Source organism: Rhododendron vialii, chromosome 6a, assembly GCF_030253575.1.
Source record: "Rhododendron vialii isolate Sample 1 chromosome 6a, ASM3025357v1".
In the NCBI taxonomy this organism is placed as follows: domain Eukaryota; kingdom Viridiplantae; phylum Streptophyta; class Magnoliopsida; order Ericales; family Ericaceae; genus Rhododendron; species Rhododendron vialii.
Genome location: NC_080562.1, coordinates 21,048,006 through 21,068,647, shown reverse-complemented (window position 1 = coordinate 21,068,647; position 20,642 = coordinate 21,048,006). Strand labels below are relative to the sequence as shown.

Below are 20,642 nucleotides of genomic sequence, written 5' to 3'. Positions count from 1 at the left end.
TGATCATGGGGAAGTTTTAACTTGAGTTTTGAATAAGAAAATATGTGTGTGAGTTGGAAGTTTGGATAGGGAGTCTCGTAACGCAAGAGATGGTATACGGCGACACAAGTGGGTCTCGCAACGCAAGGGGTCGTAATGCGGTGATCCAAGTTGTTAGGGTTCACTGTAACGCAAGGGATGGCAATACGATAACCCTTGAGTTGTTATACTATAATGCAAGGGGTGGAAATACAGACGGTGGGGTTTTGTGATAGAGGGTCATGTCCAATCTATAGAATTACTTGTAAGTTGTGAACTACATGGTTAGTGATGATAAAGGTATACTTAGATTGAATTGAATGAATGTTGGCGTACTCTTGAGTTGATTGTTAGTCCATTTCTAGAGCTACGTGTTCTTGATTTCCTTTCGTTACACTTATCATCATATATGCACATTGAATTGGTAAAAGATTTTCCTATTGGGCTAGTGTAGCTCAACTTATCATTATTTTCATGTTCAAATGCTAAACAATAATAGCTTGCATGCATCGTGTACTTGGATGTGAAAGACTTTTAGAAGCTAACTTCGTTTAGTTACTTAATCATATTTGTAACGACTCTCTTTTGATAAAGATGCGTTTGTAACTAATCTCTCAAGATTTCCTTTTGACTAAATCATTTGTAAATTAAGAACTTGTTCGTACTTGTACTTAAGCTTATTTTGGGCAAGAGTGTCAATGTTGTATAACTTTAAACTTGGGAACTTGGTTTGTAAGTTAAACTATTGGGAACTCTTTTGGGTATTACCTATGTTATGCGATGATCTTTTATTTAAATGGATTATTTAATTATGTTGAAAATCGAAGGCGTGACATGACACATTTTCAAACTGTTGAATTAGAATTACGATGTCCACTTTTTTGTGGGTAGACACCATAGTTTTTGCCTTTATTTTTTAGTGCTTGCTCCTAGACTAGCCAATCGATTGTATCTCACTAATCATTACCATCAATTATTATTTTTATTTTTATCCGGAACCACCATGAATGTAAATTATTCAACTATTGGACAGAGTGCCCAATTGTAATTGAATGATGATGTCAGACACATTCCATCAAAGTCCTAGCGGCTAGATGGCAACGGGGTAATTTGTTACACAATAGGGGTAGTTTTAAATTTCTCAAATGTGAGGGGCAATCTATATAATTTATAGAAATCTCGTGATTCATTTTGGTAATTTACCCTAAATTGTAACATCAATTCACTACGAAGATTAAAGTTAGGAAAAAGCTATGGGTACATATGAGCATGTACATATCGTGCACATATCAATTTTGTAAAGCCCATCTCAGGTCTCACAGAGATGTCAAGTAGTTTCGCCCTAAACAAATTCAAAAAAAAATCTTTGTTTAGCATAAAAAAAATTCAGGAAAATCCCTTACTAATTTTTTACAAGGCTCTCCATAAAAAAATATTTTAAAAATAATAGACGATTCGAATTATGTTTGTGAGACCCGAGGTGAGTCCCATAACAGTGGTTAGTTAACAATTTGAGAGTCTACATTTTGTGGCACACGTACGTTCCAAAACCACAAAATACCACAAAATGCAGAACCATTTCTTTTTTAGCAAATCCAACTTACTTTTCGTATGTTGTTTTGATCTAGCAATTGTGATTAGCTATTTTACAATTTGAGGGTCTACATTGTGGTACATGTATGTCCCAAAACCACTATGAGGCATTGTAGGACAATCCCTATATGACACTGAACTCTTTTTTAAATCCAAACCATTGAAAACACTTTTGGATGGTTGGGGTGCTGCATTACGCCTTTGTAGTTTACCCCTGCACTACAGGGTCCCCAAATCCCCAATTTTGAGTATTCTACCAATGGAACCAACATCTATTTGAACGGAAATAATTCTACCACGAGAAATTATAAAAGATTAAAATGATCAAACTGCAGGTTGAGATCAGCTTACATATGAAACAGAGCTGCCCAAAATCTACCTGAAAGATGACTCAAGTGAACATCACATAATGGGAAAAAATAAAACTTCATTTAACAAAAAACCTAAAACCTTAAAAAATACATCACTGATGTTAGGAATCCACACAGAAACATTACAATTAGCAGAACTATTACAATAAATTAGCGATGCACAGAAAACATCACATCTAGGAACGTGCTTTGTTTGAACAAGTCCTGCTCTTGGCCAGTTGATAAGCCTTTACTCTTCTGCTCTTGAATTCAACTTTATACACCGTTCCTCGTAAGATGCTGGCAACAGTCAAAACATCAAATTGCCGGAAAAAATACAGTCAAAGAGAAGTACGCGTGTACTATCATTTGTCCAGATGACAATCAACAGAAATTGGAAAAACTAGAACACAGGCAAATACATAAGCAGCAAAAAAACAATTGAAGAACAAAGATAAAGCAACGTATATGGGAGTTTTCATAAACACAAACTCCATTTATATTTCATGTTTTAAACAATTTTTTTGCTAAAAGAAATGTTGTAAACAATTGGCCCTGAAAGCTATTCTCCAACATCAAGAGGGAAAGCAAACCACACTTTGCATGCGTCTAATTATTGATAGGAGTTGTAAATTGTGCAAACAGTAGGACTCACGCTCAGTTGGCCGGGACATGAGGGGAACATGGGAAGCTGCTTTCTTTCTTGTTTTACCAGTCAACACACTGTCATCTGAGAAATGTCAAAGTGCTCTAAGCAATAGAGAACAAGGCAAGAAAAAGAAGGTTCAGCCAATATAATAGTAAGGTCATGCTTTCCGCACCATTTTCCACCAATGAACAGCTTAGCAGAGCCTCGTGAAAGATTGCAGATTGAAGTTTGTAACTTCGGCACTCCATCTCCAAGTGTGCATGCAGAGCTTGCCTGGCATCTACAGACAAAAAACTTCTCAAAACATAAAGAGCTAAATCACCCAGTGAATGTGATCATACCAGTTGACTGTGGATGGAAAACACCAATTAGGCCATTATTTTCAGATTCATAAACAAAAGTAGGAATAGCAGCCTATGCTGGTGGCAGAAACTTCAATTCACTGCATTTGTATTCTTAAGTGGCTTAACAAGATGTGGAAGAAGCAGTGGTTTAAATACTTGCACAACGAAGTGAACATGGGAATCCAAGGATAATATTAAGAAACCACGCACCAAAATGCATACAATGTTGGCATCGTAGAGGTGTTACATAAATTAAGCTACGAAGAATGTACTCTCAACAATGTAAATCAACTCGGGCACCCTCCAAATAAAAACAACAATGGGATTTGATGTAATCAACAAGAGAAAGTGGGTTGACAACATTCATCGGTTCTGATTGAAGACAAGACACTGATAGCGGTATACAACTCTATCCAAACACATTAAAATGAGATAATATATGGAGTATCACTTGCTAATGATCATATTGGACCAATAACAAAATATCATCGGTCCTATACATCCAAACTAAGAAGCTATGAAGCACCGACACTCCAAAAGGGCGCCGTATTCACGTATTGGACACGGGGACACGGCGGGGACACATATTGGACACGCCACGTGGCGTGTCCAATAATTTTTATTATTTTTTGATAGGTGACAGGCGGGGGGACACTGCTGGGGGTCAAAATGTAATTTTTTTTGGGGGGTTAATATGAAATTATTCAAAATATTTGGGTTAAACTGTAATTATGCCTTTGAAAAAAGAAATACAATTTGTGAAAATTTTCATATACAATGGTCCATAAAAGAATTTATATATATTTTTCATACACGTGGCGTGGGACACGCAGTGTTCGTATTCCCATTTTTTTAGAATTGCTGTGTCATGTGTCCGTGCCCATATCCGTATCCGTGCTACATAGCTAAGCATAAAATAGACATGGCTCAGATTCCACAAATAGTTCCAATTCAGTATTGCGAAAGGGAAAAAAGATTTTGGAGAAGTGTGGGGCCATATAATTCGTGCCTCAATTACCTGACGAGCACATAAATCTGAGACCTTCAAATTTGCATGACTGAAGCACCAAGGGAATCTCTGGAGCAATCCTGTACTGAGGTTTCCTTGGTGTCCTATCAACATCCAGCAAGGCATCAACCACCTAAAGATTGAGACACTTGATCTGAGTTTCAGGCAAAGCATATGAATTACAAACATACATGAGTCTGAAGAACTTTCTACCCAAGTCTCCTTTTAAAAAGGTCCATTTGTTAATGATTTCATAGATATATCCTTTTGCATGTGTTTTAAGTTGTGCATGTTATTCAACCACGATCAACACCACTAAACTATTAAACATGCATAATTGTAACACACACCCATTTACATTGGTTACGTGCTCTGATATGAACCCCTTTGGTCTTTCCCTATGAGCATTCCATAGCACTCATTAAAGAGACAATATGTTGAACTACATTATTTTACGAGACTTAAACCATTCAATTAACGGAAATTCAACACGCACATTAGGAGATTCAAGACCTTGGCCAATCAAAAAGAGTACAGCAACCATGCACCGGACCTGGTGCCACAGAAAAGCAGTACCTTTGATTTTCACTGCCCAAAGCTGATCACCTTCAAACCTGCATATGACGAGAAAGAATTAACCACCAAATCTCCAACCAATCTGATTGTGCATGACAAAAAGTCATCGCAGTATGCACATTAAGCAAATTACCAAACAGTGAGCCAAATTTGAGTATGCAGCATATAACGAGTCTCAAATAGTGCGTGTTTTAAATCTTACTCACGTTGACAGTTACGACCCATATAAATGATACTTGTATAAAAAGGTGGTGTTTTAATCTCCCATATGCTGGTACTTGTTAATTGTATCATAGGCAACATGTTCTTTTCTAGTCAACATGATACTCTAGAAACTCAATTGTCTCAATTTGTAATTATGTGATGAAATCCTCACCTTTTCCGCAAAAAACTATTTTTTCCTTGCCTTTTCTGCCTGCTAGTAAAATGATAAGAAATGATACTAGCTATCCAGATCATACCTACAGGCATGTGTCCTTTCGCAGCTGTCAGAATAGACGTATCATCACCCATTAGTTTTATGAGCACAAGAAATAGAAGTAGATTTATATTGAGATGGATGGGTGGTATGACTTTACGAGATAGAATTAGAAATGAAAACCTTTGTGGAATGATAGGGGCAACGCTGATATGGGAGAAATAGATTAAGATGGTTTGGACATGTCTATCATAGATTTGTAGAAGCGGTAGTTAGGAGTGATAAAGTTATGGAAAAGGGTAGGACAAAGGGGAGTGGAAGACCAAAATTGATTTTAGAGGCGGTAGTTCGAAAGGATTTAGGTTTGTAGGATATCACGGATTTATGTAGCCAACCCAGACAATTGAGGCATAAGGCTCTGTTTGGTTATATTTTGGGTCCCAACTCCAGCCATGAAAAATATCATTAAAAATGCGTGAGATGAAGTAAACCCATCCCTTGTTAAAAATAAAATAAAAAATAGAAGTAAACCCACCCACACACAAACCCCGAAAAAGCTCATTTAATTTCCAGTAATTCAGGAAGGACATAAAATGAGCAGTTAAAATTAGTTACTCTTTTGACGTCAACTAAAACACATGAGACAAGGCAAGGCAAATGCTCTATACTTTACACCATTCAGGCATTTCCATTGTTTTAACTTTTTGACTCTCAATACTCTCTCTATCTGCCTTCCCCTTTCCCCAGCTAGTAGTTCTCCAACCTCCCAAACTCCAAAAAACGGACGATCACATAAAGATTTGAAGTTTAGCACTTGAGCTATATCTTTCTGTCATACACAAGAAATTTGCGCAAGACACTATGGTATACCAGATTAAAACTTACAATCATATTTACAAGTCTCCCTATTTACAGTATACCCTAAAACTTATAGTAATTCCTACTCAAGAGGGGAGAAAACAACAGTCTCCCTTGGACGAGACTAGACTACCTTGGGGAAAGAAACAAAGGAAATTAAGTGAAAACAACCAAACTTTCCATCGCAGTATTCTTGTCCACTTTAGCTTCATGATGGCAAGTCCTTCGGAAAGTGAACCATGAGTCCCAGAGAGTTAGTGAAGTAAAAGGAAAACATTACCTTTTTCCACAGAATACAGGTACATATCAATGTCATCTGTTGTTGCACGTAAAAGGAAAGTTGGGTCACAAATAATAGGTTAAAAATATAACTATCTCAACCTTTCATTGCAAGGAAATATTTCGAACTCTGTGATATGCCTCCTATAGTTGTGCACATTCGCTGCATCCATCTTGCAGAAGTTTCTGAAGTCATGTTCCCCTACAAATTTCTTACCTGCATTCTCCATTGCCTGGTGAAACATTTAGCAAAACAATAATGGCTTGCTCTAAAGTAGAAGCACCTGGAAGCATAAAACTCAAGATATACATACCACTACATTCAGATCTCTGTTCCAGAAAAAATATTTATACTCCCTGCTCAAACAGCTAAACCTGCATTCGGGGACAAATAAGAAACAAATACCAAAAAAAACAAAAACAAATAAGTGGTTGAATGACCATGTAAACCAAAAAAGATAAACCAAAGACAGCACGATAAATTCTTCTGCTAAACTTAAAAGCAATAAAGCATGCTTGGAATAGGACTAACGACTCATAGAGACAACAAATTTCAGGAGCAATGATATCCTCTAATCAAAGCTCATTGGTATTGACCACAATCGACCATAGACAAAATGCATTTTCCTTACGAAATGGAAATGATGAAGCAAGTTGTTGAACATCGTGATGCCCAGAAACCATTTGGATGTATTCAATGGAACAACTCAAAAGAGTGCCATGATTTGGCAGACTCTCGACTTTCTGGATCCTAGGTTCCATGAATGATAAGGTAGAATGGCAGATAAATACATCATCTTGCAGAGCCCACACATAACGGAACTCAGACATAACAGTTACAATTTAAGACTACCAAATCTAAAACATCTAATCCTTCTTTACACTAAACTTGTGTTCGCAAACAAAATGAACCACGTCAATCACTAAACTTGTGTTCGCAAACAAAATGAACCACATCAATCATGCAGAAGATAAGATGGGCAATTGCTTCGAAGGAGACAAAAACATCTTAATCACAAAATATTCTTCAAAAGCAAGAAACCAACATTTTAAGGTGTCTGTCAGTCAGAAATGCTCACAAAAGCAGTATTCCATCTATGCAAACCTGCAATTTAGTCAGAAAGGTAAACCCTGAGGGCGCATGGAAATAAGCTGTCGGTTTTCCTGTAAGTATTTTTCATACCCATAGAAATTATGGTACACTAACCTTTGGCAAGAAAATTCAAACAGGGATCTCAAATTTAAAATGATAAACCAGCTGTTGAACACTACCAATAAAAACACCACATAGGAACAAGGTTGAAATAATGAAATGGCTTGCAAAGCTAGACAGACCTTGCACTGAACTCAGTTGGAGCAGGACACCAGCCCATAACTCGAATATCTTTAGGAAGAACTTTATTCAGTATTTTCACGTAGTCTATTTCTCCTCCTGGAAAAGAAGAAGAAAAGTAAAATAGAGAGGAGTAAAAATTGCAGAATGTATGCAATGAGAAGCAATTTATTTGAAAAACTTGCGCAGTATGATCCAAAAGAGTGAAACACTAGTTGCATTCCAGCTCACAAATTAATTTCCAACCAAGAGTTATCTTGACATCTTCATTAGGCCTAACTGCTTGGACAAAAGAACAAAATCATGCTTTATAGCCCATCCTATAGCCACAACCCTCCATTGAATACTGAGACCATTTGACTATTTGTGTCTGGATTTGTCAGGTTCCAAATGGACAGATGCGATGAACTGGAGCTAAATAAAAATTCCAACAAGGAGATGTTAGATAACCATATGGTTCCTCGGGCACAAATTCCCCCGAACATCCATTGCTCTGCTCTGGTTTCTTATGGTTTGATCGCAAAAACAAAGAAATCACCTGCACGAATTATTCCAATGGTTTAAAAGGATTCATAATAAGATTTTAAAAAAACATCATCCACAAGCTGATTCTAGATGGAGGTGGAAAAGATTCAAAGGTTACCAAGGAAGAAATGAAATAATAGTGAGAAAAGAAAGACTTTTTTTGAACGGCGGTGAGAAAAGAAAGACTAACTGCTATAAGAATATCAAATTTTGACGTTATCACAATTGCAATCCTTGATTTGTTTACAACTTGTATTTCATACTGGCAACAAGATATATATATTTAAGTCAGATGACTATTTAAGTCAGATGACCTTAATACTAAAGTCTATAGCCAATCAAATAAAGCCCTCTGATCCCAAAACTTGGTCTAACATACACACATCTGCTTGGCTGTCACCTCTATGTAGTGACAAATCCTTGGTGAAACCAGGCAATCATATCCTTACTCAAAGCGACAATCCTCATTTTTCTTTGCCGTTCTTAGATTAAATGACATCATATTTTTCTTAGTAATTCGTATTAAAAAACAAGTTTGCTAATTACACACACACCAAAAAATAAACTTTGAATGACAACTTATAATAACTTTTTCAATATGTGCATGCTAGCAATAAAAAGTAGAACAGAAATATAGTTATGCTTTTCTAGTATTCTTACTTGCCCGACAGAGGATACTCCCTTGTCTGTTCTGCCACATCTTGAGTATTGTAAGTTCTTCTTGTCGCCATTAATGAGCCTGGTTTTGTACAGAGCTTTGAAAATTTCAGACTGCAGAAAATTTAGACATTCAATCTTCCCATAGTTAATTCAATTCAAGCAAACCAAGTCTTTAAGCTCAATACAACTATATAAGAAAATCTGATGACGATAAAACTACAGCATCCAGAGTACTACTTTCAGTTTTGATCTACATGACTCAGGGATGTCTTAATCCAGTGGTCACTGCTGTTTCCTACTCAACATATAGAACTGCAATTTCATAACAAAACCAAAGCCTTCCACAGAAACAGTTACTCTTCCGAGATCAACGGAAGACTGAGACCAGATAAGCTCTTCCCTAGCAACAGTTACTCTTCGGAGACCACAAAACTCAATACGATAAGCTCTTCCCTAGCAACAGTTACTCTTCGGAGACCACAAAAGTCAATACAGATGGAACGGTCAATATGACTTCCCATTTACTCTTTAATGCAGTGAACGAAAAGGGAAAAACTTTAATATGCTATCTTTGCACACACTCTAAGATAATCCTCAGACACCAACCCAAGGCTATTTAGTGAAATATCTAGTAGCACCAAGGAAACTTGTCATTCACTTGATGAATTGCGTAACTAACTTCAGAAATGAACTACGTACTATTGCAATGACCACACCTACATGTGGAAAAGTATGGTGTTAGGAGGCGCCTTGGGTTATTTTTTGTCATTAAAACTAGACACCTTAGCATGCAAGTTTGCCATCTCATCAATTTCCATAAGCAATTGGATCATTGTTGACAATGGGGGCCCAATTTAAAATGTTAGGCGGCTTAAATACTGTGAAGATAAGGTACCCATGAAACATTTGGGAAATAGTTTAGAGGTAATTTTCAAGTTTTCCTCTTTTTTTCCATTCTTGTAACTTAATTTTCTTCTTTGTTTTGTATGTTTTTGTTGACACCCCAATTTGGACCCTCTAGAAAACCTTTAAGCCTCCCCGATGATAAAAAAATAAGGGAAAACAACCTTGAAGGCTAGAACACTGCTCCTTTTTGTTTTTCAAAACAAAGGAATGAGACTCTTCAAAACAACCTTGACATACATTATCTTTTAGCACTTTAAAACCCCTTTTTATCAATATAAGGCGGGCCTCGGTCCAATTTTAGAAGAGGGAGATGTGTCCGTTTTATCAAAATAGCTTATTTCCCGACGCGCTGAGGGTAGAATGGTCACATCTTTTAAAGTACAAATGATAATGCAATGAAACCAATTGGGTCTGAAAGCCAACTCAACATTCTTGAGCGCTCAGGTCAAAGATTCTGTGCAGTTGTTAGGCATGCGGGTCAGACATTTTTCTGCAGAATGCTCCCCTGTGCAGACAGCTTGGCAGGCACGTTCTGTTGCTTTCAGACCACGTTTTAAGTCTCCAAGTGTTGACTAATGATGATTTCCACCTTCAAACACCTCTATACTACATGCAATGTATTGAGAGAGAGAGAGAGAGAGAGAGAGAGGAGGCCATGAGGGAACCATTTTTCTGCAAGAGAAAGCCATTTTTCTTTGGAAAAACACTGTTTTAGAGAGAGGAGTCAAAAATCAGTTTTCAAGTCAAAAACAACACCAAAAAGCTCATCCAAACTACAAAAACTTTTCATCCACTCAAACACTCCCAAGTTTCTCAAATAAAACAGTCATCAAACACTGTTTTTCAAGCATCCATCCACCAACGAGCATTGTTTCAAGCCAAACAAAGGTAGAAAGCCTTTCGAAGCTACCGTTTCAACACCCTGAGGGGAGCCATTGGGCTCAAGTTAGTTCCTTGTACTGCCTTTGAGCTCAGTAGGCCTATCATGTAAGTCAAGAGGACAAGACCTCTGCACTCAGGAACACTCCTGAGCGCTCAAGAACCATTTTTGAGCGCTCAAAAGCACTTATGAGTATTCAAGTCCATATTCTTGAGCTTTCTGGTTAGATCAATACAAGATGGGTCCAAGTTGTATTCTGCTTAGTTTCATGATTTTTAACATTCAGTTCAGTTCTTAAAACGTTCAAAAACTTTTTTTAAAGCTTCAAAGTTCATTTTTTTAGTTCAAATGTTCTATTTGGTTATATATTCACTAGTTTCACTGTTGTGAGCCTCACATTTGAGCACTCAAGACAAGTTCTTTAGCACTCAGGAGAGGTGTAAGTGCTCAAAATAGTTTTAATACCATCTTCTGTTTTGTTTACTGTAAATACTTGTTTCAAGCTTGTTATTGTTTTTGGGTGTGCACTAGTCCTTTCAGAGTTCAGATTAGTTGTCTCAAAGCCTGCAAGGAAGCAGGACCTGGGCGCTCAAGACCAATTCTTGAGCGCTCAGGTCCATAGTTGAGCGCTCAACAATGTTAGCAGTAGCAGTATTCTGTTTTGTTTTGTCTGTCATCTCATGTTTATTATCATAATTGTACACTCCTCACAGGCATACACTCACCCGTAACGTGTTTACAGTTTTAATCCCCTATTATTGTTTCCCCTCCCTACTTGTTTTAAAAGTTAAGAGACAAAATGATTTTGAAATCCCACAAGCACTAAGTATAGACCGACCTTCGCATCGGGCGAGAGGCGTGCCGTAAACCCGTCCCCGCTCATAACCTGGCTCCCGAACCAATGTTCTCTCTGGTTATGACGGACCGGTAAAAGAAATAAAGCCTTTTTCCAAATAAAAGCAACGGATGTCATTTAAGTTTGGTTTCTTGGGTGGCAAACCACTAAAACTCACGTGAAGACTCTAAATTGAACACGCCGTTTGCTAGTATTTTCGGAAAAAGAAAATCAGACGGCGCCCTCCGTCGGACAGGTAGCCCATAGTTTTGTTCATCTTTTCTGAATTTTTATTAGATTCGCGTGATATATTTTGGATTAATCATTTGTCTCGACGAGAGGAGTCTAAAAAGTATAAAATTATGACCGAAAGCAAAAAAAAAAAAGTTCACTAAAGACTGAAAAAGTATCAAACAGCTGTCTTATTTATCTAAAGTGCCAGTCTTATTTGAATTTTTTCAACATCGGTCCATATTTTTATACTTTTTCGATTCGTCTCGATGAGACGAACGATTAATCCCAAAATTTATGACGAAAAGCTAAACAAAAAGTTACGAAAAGTAAAAATACCGAAATAAGTTTCAGACTTATAAGTTGACAAGAACGCAACCTAGAGAATGAAATTGTTTCTTTTGTAATATTTAGGAAATTTGTGCATTAAGTCCAAGAAAATCTGTATTATTTATATGTCCAAGAAAATCCCTTGAATTTGAGTCTCTTATTGGGGTAGTTTCTATTAGCTTCAGTAAGTCTTTTTACCAACATAAGTAAACATTTTGAGCAAAAAATATTTGGGCAGCTTTTTACCTTCTGTCATGGTAAGGCTACGATAACTTCTTTCATGTTTGTCTTCAAGATTGACTGCGGAAAATTTAAGTTCTACTTATCTTATGTGCTGAATTAATACCTACAATCACCCCTTCTTTCAACCACAAGCAATAGCTTCAGTGGTCTTCACCCTTATTGATATCCCTTCAACCTTTGATTCATGGTCCCTAGCCGCAACCAACCTACCATCCACCTAGTAAAACCTAGGTTATCCATAGCACTCATGTCTGAGGATGGGTCCCTTAGTTGCAAGATCCTTCTGTGGGGTAGGCGAATCCACTCCATAACTTGCTACAGTGCTCCCGAGTCAGAAAGGAACCTCGCTCCCATCAAGAAAGGAACGCTTTCCCAATCAAGATAGAAATCCTCAAGCATAAGAAACCCTAAGAAATCAGAGGAGCTACCAAGCAAGAGAAAATATGAAGAAATGATAAGATACTGGAAAATTATTTACCTCATATCGACAAAATACTATAATTATGTTTAGTCAAATTTACTTGAGTACTTAGCATAAACAAAAGATTGAATTACATATAGAGAACAAAAACTTGCAATTTGACTCCAATTCTTAGTGGTAGGGATCGCCTAAACGAGCTTCATAATGGATCGATTGGGTGGATCTTGCCGAGCTTGGGCTCTATGTAAGACCAGTGGAGGAGCCAGGATCCGTACCTAGGAGGGGCCGAACTAAGAGGAGAAAAAATGCGACAAAAATAAACTTCTGAATACTGCATTCTCTTGAACTTAACTTAAATTTGGGAGTTTTGTCCTTATTTGAATTTTTTTCGCATTTGTTAGTTTTGTGCCGAACTTTTGTGGGTTGTTGATTCGTCTTGACGAGAGGAATCGGAAAAGTAATTTTTTTTTTTTTTTACTTTTACCCAAGTTTTTTGACAAATAACCACTTTTTACCGCAAAAATGTCATTTTTTTCCTAAAAAAAGTAGTTATTTCTCAAAATACTTGGGTAAAAGTGCCAAATTTTTACTTTGCCGATTCCTCTCGTCGAGACGAATCAATAACCCACAAAAGTATGGCACAAAACTAACAAATGCGGAAAAAATTCAAATAAGGACAAAATTTTCAGATTTAAGTTAAGTTCAAAAGAACGAGGCAAGTATATTAAAAGAAAACCTGAGAATTTAATTAAGTATACTAAAAAAAAAGTCCAGACTATAAAAATCACAAAATATGATTTTATTTTTATTTTTTTGTTTTAAGAAGAATAATTTTAAAGTGACTATGAGAGTGCTATTCCATTTTTTTTTATAATAGAGAGTAAAATTTCACTTTGCATGTGGAGTGACAATCAAGTGGTGGGCATCCTATATTCCTTGCTCCAGGTGATGTTTCAAACCCCCCCGAGTGCCATCTCCTTTCCCCTAGATTAGTAGTAGTAGAATAGGATTTGTTTTGTCGGAAAAAAAAATTCACATGCAAAACTATAAAAAAAAAAAAAATGCAAAGTTGGGGGGGTCATGGCCACCCCATCCCATACACAAATCTGCCCCTATTTGAGACTAAATTACATAACTTATATATTACTAATTTAGCCGAAAACGCTCCCACCGATGCTCTTAAATGAGGAGCTTCTATGATCCTCGTCTTCCCTTCCCCGACCTGCTCCCGCCTCTACCCCTAATTCGTGCGATTAAGGTGGGTCCACCCTAGAACAATCTCTTTTAGTTGCTGTGACTCTTGAACTTGATGCCACCCATGTCAAGTCAAGCACTATATAACATCATACTTTTGTCTGCTTCTATTCGGGAAAGCTATACCCTCATGCTCAACAGTATCTCTTATTTGTGGATAATCTTGAACTTGATGCCACCCATATCCAAAAAAGCACTACAGAACCTTACATATTATTCATTTAATCGGAAAAACATAAATACAAAAATAAAAGGCAGAGTACAATAAAGGAGTGTGGGCTACTACGCCCGAGGTTGGTTTTTGGAAGGTTTTGAAAGAGAGAGTCGCCACCCGGGTTTTTGTAAAAAGGTTTGTCACCCGAGAAACCTTGAACTTGAAAATGATAATTGAGCTTGATTTTGAGTTTGAACCAGAGATTTTGGATTTGGGAGCCAGGTTACGGGAGAGGAAGGGTTTTATTCGGCACCCCTCTCGCCCGATGCAAGGATCGGTCTCTACTAAATGCTTGTGGGATTTTAGAAATGCTCATATGCTTAACTTTTAAACACATAACATGTACGGTGTAGGCTTGTGTGGAGTGTACAGTTTAATATGAAAGGACTGTGCAATAAACAGCACATACTGAAAATACAGACAGAAGACCAGCGCTTCAGGTGCCCAGAGCTGGGCTTCCGTTCAGAGAGCAGTTGTGAAAACATGTTCTTGACTATCCAAACAGTCGACCAATCAGTACACATGCATGAAAAAGGTTTTCAGGATTTTTATTACTTTTTAATGCATTTTTAAAGTAAAACAGAAAGAAACAATGCTGGAAATGAACAACTGAAAGCCAAAAGTAAACAGTAGAGCCCCTGAACTCTACTGATATTGAGATAATCAGTAAGTCTAGGAGAAGAACCCCAGCACTGGGGAAGAAATGTCCAGCGCTGGGCTTGCACAGGTTACATCTTTGCAACCAAGGCCTATGGGTACACTAGCTAGTACATAGTACTTCCTTATGCCCCTAGGCTTCCTCAGAATGCCAGAAATAGGAAATGTAGCATTCTTACACCTTTTTTAGACTTGATTAAGGCCTTCAAAGCTTTGATTGAGTGATTTGAAGGCTGGTTTGAGTGAAAACGGTAGGGGTTTGAGTTTGAAAAGGGTATATGTGATGCCAGAAATTTTTAGAGAATTTTTGGAGTAGAAACTAATTTTTTTTGAGTATTTTTCCACTAAAAAATGGATACCATTCATAAAATAAAGCAATTTTGGTTCACCTGGAAAGAAAAAAGAAATGTACATCGTCGAAAAGAAAACTTTTGAAACAAGTAAACTTTCGAAACCAAGGAGTAGGGCATTGCAGTCTGCGTACTTCAGAGAGAAGGATTAGTAACAGAGCAAATAGAAGCAAGTAAATATTAACTTATTGGCCAAATGATGGACATCTCATGCCATCATATAATAACAATGCCATATTCTACGCTGGATTCAAGTGTAGACTAGAAATTTATTTGAGTCTGTTGACTTACAGTCTTACATGACCAGTTTTTCTTTTTGAGTAGGATAAACACATAATTTAATAAGAACAACATATTTCGAATTAAATCCTCCGACATTTTATTCACAGTTACATTCTGATATAGTTCTTCCATCATAAATGTTCAAAATGCTGTAAAAAGAAGAAGCAAACCTCGACAGTTGGATCCATTTGAGCCTCTGAAGCAAAACCAAAAAACCTGTAATGCAGAACATAATGACTTACAGAACAAGAAACAGGAACTCTACAGCGAGCAACAAAGATAAAAACTTCAAGTGGGAACGACAAAATCAACTGTAAAAGAAAGTGATAACACATAAACCAGATTAAAGTTATTTCTTGCAGATTATGACTTAAGATGCAACCTTTGGCTAACTACACAGGTTCTTTCAAGTAATGAAACCATATCGTAAAGGCTATAGGGAAACAAAAACAAAAGAAAGAAAGAGAAAAAAGTAAGTCCATTTTTTTGAGTTTTGAAAGACAACTTCAATTTCCTCTGGACTCGTCACTGGTAGGGTGAAATCATGTAGACCCAAACCAGAACAGTAGAGTCTTCAATTCCATAAAGCTGAAACATCCTTCTTCAACTCCATATTGCAGGAGATGACAAAAATTTACAGTAGCCCTAGTGTGAGGAAACATGGGTTTCTGAGGAGAAATATGAACGGCTTGGATGAACAAATAGTCTCCTTGTGTTGACCTTCATATTTGCTAACTCTATCTATCAGGACAATAAACACATTTGCTAATTATTTTTCCGACCCAATAGTCATATGAGATACTAGCTGGTCCAGTACTTACAATGAATGTTATCAAAGGCGATTCTGGGCTTGACTGGATGCGAGGCAGAACAAAAATGCTTCTAGGCATTGATTTTTAGGTAGAGAACCACAAATGCATTTGGCTATCAGTCGGAGGCATGCAGAGGCATACGTTTTTCACTCCTTTTTTGCCCAGAATACTAAAGTGAATGCATCAAAAGAGTCGATTCTTTCTTTCTCTTTTTTTCTAAGTGTAGAGTCACTTCATTATTAGTTGTTTGGGCTAAGACAAAGGGTTAGTGTGCTTTTAAACTGACTATGTTTGTATGCCTTAACATGATTTTTTGTGAATTCAATCCACCATTTTCTTTCGTTTTTTGTGAGGCACCTTTGTATGGCGCCACCACTATCCCCTCTTTTTATGATAATTTGAATTAATTTTAACTTCAAAGGCTTACGCCTCGCCTCATGAGAGGTCAACAACTGCACCTTGCGCTTTCGCCTTTGAAAACTTTGCTTACAATGACTTATGATGTGAACAGTAACGTAGTTTCCAACTAAATGGCCCAGGAAAAATATCAAGAAGAGCAACAAGAACTCGCAACAAGTAACAACAGAATGCAACAGTAAATGGTTTAAACTAATAGCTTCAGTAGCCTCATGACATACCTCTGACCAAAATACATTACTTTAAGAGCAACATATCTTTTGGAGTACTGATGTCCAGTCCTCACCTTATCATCTGCAATAATGCATAGGTAAGCCATTAGTGCTTTCTATGCTAGTGCTAGATAACTCAAGCAGAAAATGCTTAAGTGGGAAGAAACCTGGCACTGTCTGATTTTCCTTCTTTTTTCTGCTCTTACCACCATTGGAATTTGAACTTCCTCTTTCATCAACTAAACCAAAACTACCCGAAACACGAGCAAGAATATTTTCCTCAGCCTGCAATAAAAGAAAACAAAAATCTACAGTGCTCGCGCCGTTGAATATTCATCAAATTACATAACTAAATTTACCCGAAGGGCAAAAATCAAGACGTCAATTTCACATCAAACTATGCTTGATGATTTATTAGGAGATGTGAGTTACCTTGTGACAGCAGCAATTGGATACGAGAGACGATAGTCTGGCATTGTCGGACTCTAACTCCTGAAGTTTTATCAGTTCAGAAATGAAGTGAGAAATGGAAGTGAAACCCTAGTTAGTGTGATTATTCAGTGCTACCACCACGTGGTGCTACAGGGCCCTTCCCCACCACATACCACGCTGGAGAGAGAGAGAGAGAGAGAGAGAGAGAGAGAGAGAGAGACCTTGACTCTGATTTGGAGAGACTCGAGCTGAGATTGTAGGGACGTGATTAGGTGAAGGGACTCGGCGATCTCTCCGGTTGGTTGATCCATGGTGCTTATGGCCGCTTCTGCTAGTTTTTCAAGTGGAGGGACTCTAGTAGTTGGCTGAAGGGAAAAGCAGAGTAGTACATCAGAGTTTCACTGATTGCCCAAATTAGATCCTAGAGTTTTTAATTTGAACAGCTTAAACCATGTACGAGTTCTAAGCGTCTTCCAATTGGAATCATCTTTCCACCTCCGTTACAAAAAACCCCATCCTCACACACATGTGACGTGATAAGCATTTAGACCACCAGCAATAGCATTGTCTCTCTCTACCCCAACTGCAGCGGACGTTTGAAGTGAAAAAATTCAAACAAACAAACAAACAAAGCTATGGCGATTGAAGCATTTGTGTATGCGCGCGAATTAAGAACCAAGATCTATATCTCCAAGATTATGCCATTGGAACCGTGTATAGCTAGGAGGTTCTTTGGCCGTCTATATTCGACTTGTTGTATTTGTATTATTTCTTCTTAAATTTGTTTCCCGATTTGTTATACAGTATGTGGTTCTCTTAAACCATAATAAGAGTGTTATTAGCATGTGATTATCGCATAATAAGAGTGTTACACTGGATGTTTATCGCTTGGAAGAGTAAGTTTTAGTTTTGTTATCTATAGAAAACCTACCCATAACATACCATAATTTAAGCATGCGGTGTACCGCATTGCCGTTCCTTGTACCGGAATGATCCGCGTTCCAGGTAACATAGGTCGAGCTCGAACTCAACTCGTATATAAGCAGCTTGGTTCATTTTTAGAGGCTTGTGTAGTAAAAAAACCGAGCTTGAACTTCTCAATACTTGATAAGTGCCGAAATATTGATATTATGGCCATCCAGACTACATTTGTTAATCATTTATCTATGTTACTTTATATTATTTTGTCCTTTTTTGTATTTACAGGGTGATCGAGCTCGTTGTTCAAAATATTGTATAAAAATATGATTTAATGGAAGGCTGGGGCTAAAGTGTAAAGAGCTTTGAAGAAGAATTGTTGATTAGTAATTACATAAAGTCCCATAGACCTCTTATGTAATTCTTGCAACCCTACATATAAAAAGAGTATTAGCCATTGACTTCGGCAGTCAGTTTGGAACGTGAGAAAAGTTTCGGCCAGAGACCTTCGGGCAGCAGCTCTCGGACAAGGAACACCCGTCTTCCATGGCCGTCTAAAATCCTCTTCTAGGTTGTATATGAAACTCACGCTCTGAGTAACAATGTATATGTTTTGATTTAGGATTTATTTGCGATATTAATTTTTTCTATTAAGTCTTGTGTATGATTTTCTAGATTCTTATGCACGTTCATATAACGGTTTCTAATTGTTTTGTACTAACTGAGTAGGATGGGTTATATATATCGTGCTATTAGACGATCTGTGCCACAGAGACGGATCGTACTAGTAAGATGATCCATGCTAGGTGGCGATACCCCATGATATTTGATGATTCATGAAAATCATTTGGCGATACCGTGAGGGCCCGTGAACCCTAACGATATCCGGATTAATTCGAATAATTAACCTTTATCATCGCATAGAAAATTGTTACAATGGGTTGAGTGGATTCGAAACTCTAAATTTTTCTCTCATAAACTCTTTCTACTTTTTAATTGCTATAATTTAGTTTAGCTTTTAATGTTTTAGGAATCGCACAATCAAATCTGTTTCTGAATTAATTTAGAAATTAGTTGAAGTAACCGCAACTTAGCCTTCGTAATTCCTAACGATACTCGGAGTACTTACCGCTGTCTTTTAGGTAGTAATAATTATTCTGTTTTATTAATTATTTTTTATACGGAAATGACACAATCAATACTAAACGAGCCAAGCTCGAACTCGATTATTTGGGCTTGACTTAGGCCAAACCCGAGCTAGGCTAGTTTTGAACGAGCCGAGCTTGAACCTTCAAAACTAGCTCTACTTGTTTGCAGCCTTGATTCATAATCTCGTCTTCCTAAGTTCCTAGTCTTCCAATTTGGTGCCGTCTTAGAACTTTTTTAGATACTTCTTTGCGAACAATGCTGCAGTCAGTTGCCTACTCGATCGTTTATGATGTAACACAATTGTGTTCAAGATGAATTCCATTCAATTGAAGGGTATCCTTCCCATTTCTCCTAGATGCATATGGCCTTAACCCACTGTACCCGTGTTAGATCTAGCTAGCTTCTAAGTTCCATGTCTTGCTCTCATAGAACTTGCCATCATAAACACCCTTCAATGCAATGCATAACCCCACAAACACCCCCCCCCCCCCCCCCCGGCTATGCAGCATTACTACATAGGGTAGGCCTGTGCAAAATACCCGTGAACCCGCAGGTCCGACCCAATCCGAAGGGTCTCGGTCGGTTTCGAATAGGTATATTGGACGGTTACGGGTTGGGTTTTGGTAAAAAAATGGGTCTCGGTTTGGGGTTCGGGTTCTTGTCAAACGGACCCGCCGTGTCCGACCCACCCGACCATATTACGTATACTAGTGCATGCCCGTGCCTAAAGGCACGGCTCGAACAATCAACACACGTAAATAAATTTTGGACTCACGATTTTATTTTTTCCGCAAATTCAGATCGTCGCACAAATCATGGAGTGAAAACTTTCAATGAATCATCACAATTTCTGTAATGTAGTTTCTCAATACAGTATTGAAAATTCAAATGAGATTTGGAGGGTTTTGATATTGCCCGTGCCTGAAGGCGCGACGAAACATGTTTTGAAACAAAAATTGAATTGCCCTTTTTACCAATGAACACAATCTCCCATTAGACATGTTTTGTCCCGCCTTCAGGGTGTGTCTCAAATTAACTTCAAACAGGGTCCATTTATTTCAATTATGTACATAAAGGACTACTCTTGACTTTCCAAAAAAAAGGATTACTCTTCTCTACTAATAACCACGTTCTTCATTTAACCTGACTTCTCATAAAAAAAAACACAACTTGAATCGCAGCCAAATAAGTAGCAATGCAATAGCTGGAGTAGAGCGAATCTAATATTCAAAGCTGACAAATATCCAGACATGTAAATATAGAAAACAACAAATATCTGATCCAACATTTGGGCAATACGTCTTTGAGAAAGCATGTTGAGAAACCACTTTACTGAGGCTAGTGATTCATCGCAAGTTTTTCCATTTCCTCTTTCGTTATAAAGTTTTACTATTTCAACAATTTTGTTCCTAGGATCATGATAGACACCGTGAACATGGTAATAGCACCGTAAAAGCTAATACACATAAGTTGTTCTTTGAACTACT

General features: G+C 37.5%; 1 protein-coding gene across 2 annotated transcripts; it reads right to left on the bottom strand.

Moving 5' to 3' along the window:
* Positions 1–1,904: 1,904 nt before the first annotated feature.
* Positions 1,905–17,518, bottom strand: LOC131329365 (uncharacterized). 2 transcript variants are annotated; one of them, XM_058362462.1, is made up of 15 exons: positions 17,310–17,518; positions 17,089–17,148; positions 16,824–16,941; positions 16,666–16,738; positions 15,386–15,431; positions 8,613–8,723; positions 7,878–7,965; positions 7,430–7,526; positions 6,409–6,469; positions 6,197–6,327; positions 4,460–4,577; positions 3,973–4,096; positions 2,783–2,890; positions 2,617–2,691; positions 1,905–2,261 (listed from the first exon to the last, which is right to left on the bottom strand). In XM_058362462.1, exons 1-15 carry the CDS (start codon positions 17,397–17,399, stop codon positions 2,212–2,214), a joined length of 1,350 nt encoding a protein of 449 aa, XP_058218445.1. In that variant the 5' UTR covers positions 17,400–17,518; the 3' UTR covers positions 1,905–2,211. The 2 variants fall into 2 exon arrangements, with proteins under 2 accessions (XP_058218445.1, XP_058218446.1); XM_058362463.1 differs by lacking the exon at positions 8,613–8,723 and having other exon boundaries at positions 17,310–17,512.
* Positions 17,519–20,642: the final 3,124 nt, after the last annotated feature.

Excerpts from the sequence above, each read along its gene's own strand:
- LOC131329365 (XM_058362462.1), bottom strand. The coding sequence starts at position 17,399 with ATGGATCAACCAACCGGAGAGATCGCCGAGTCCCTTCACCTAATCACG. Across the intron at positions 16,942-17,088 it reads CCAATTGCTGCTGTCACAAG|GCTGAGGAAAATATTCTTGC; the intron begins GTAACTCACATC and ends CTTTTATTGCAG. Across the intron at positions 15,432-16,665 it reads GTAATGTATTTTGGTCAGAG|GTTTTTTGGTTTTGCTTCAG; the intron begins GTATGTCATGAG and ends TCTGCATTACAG.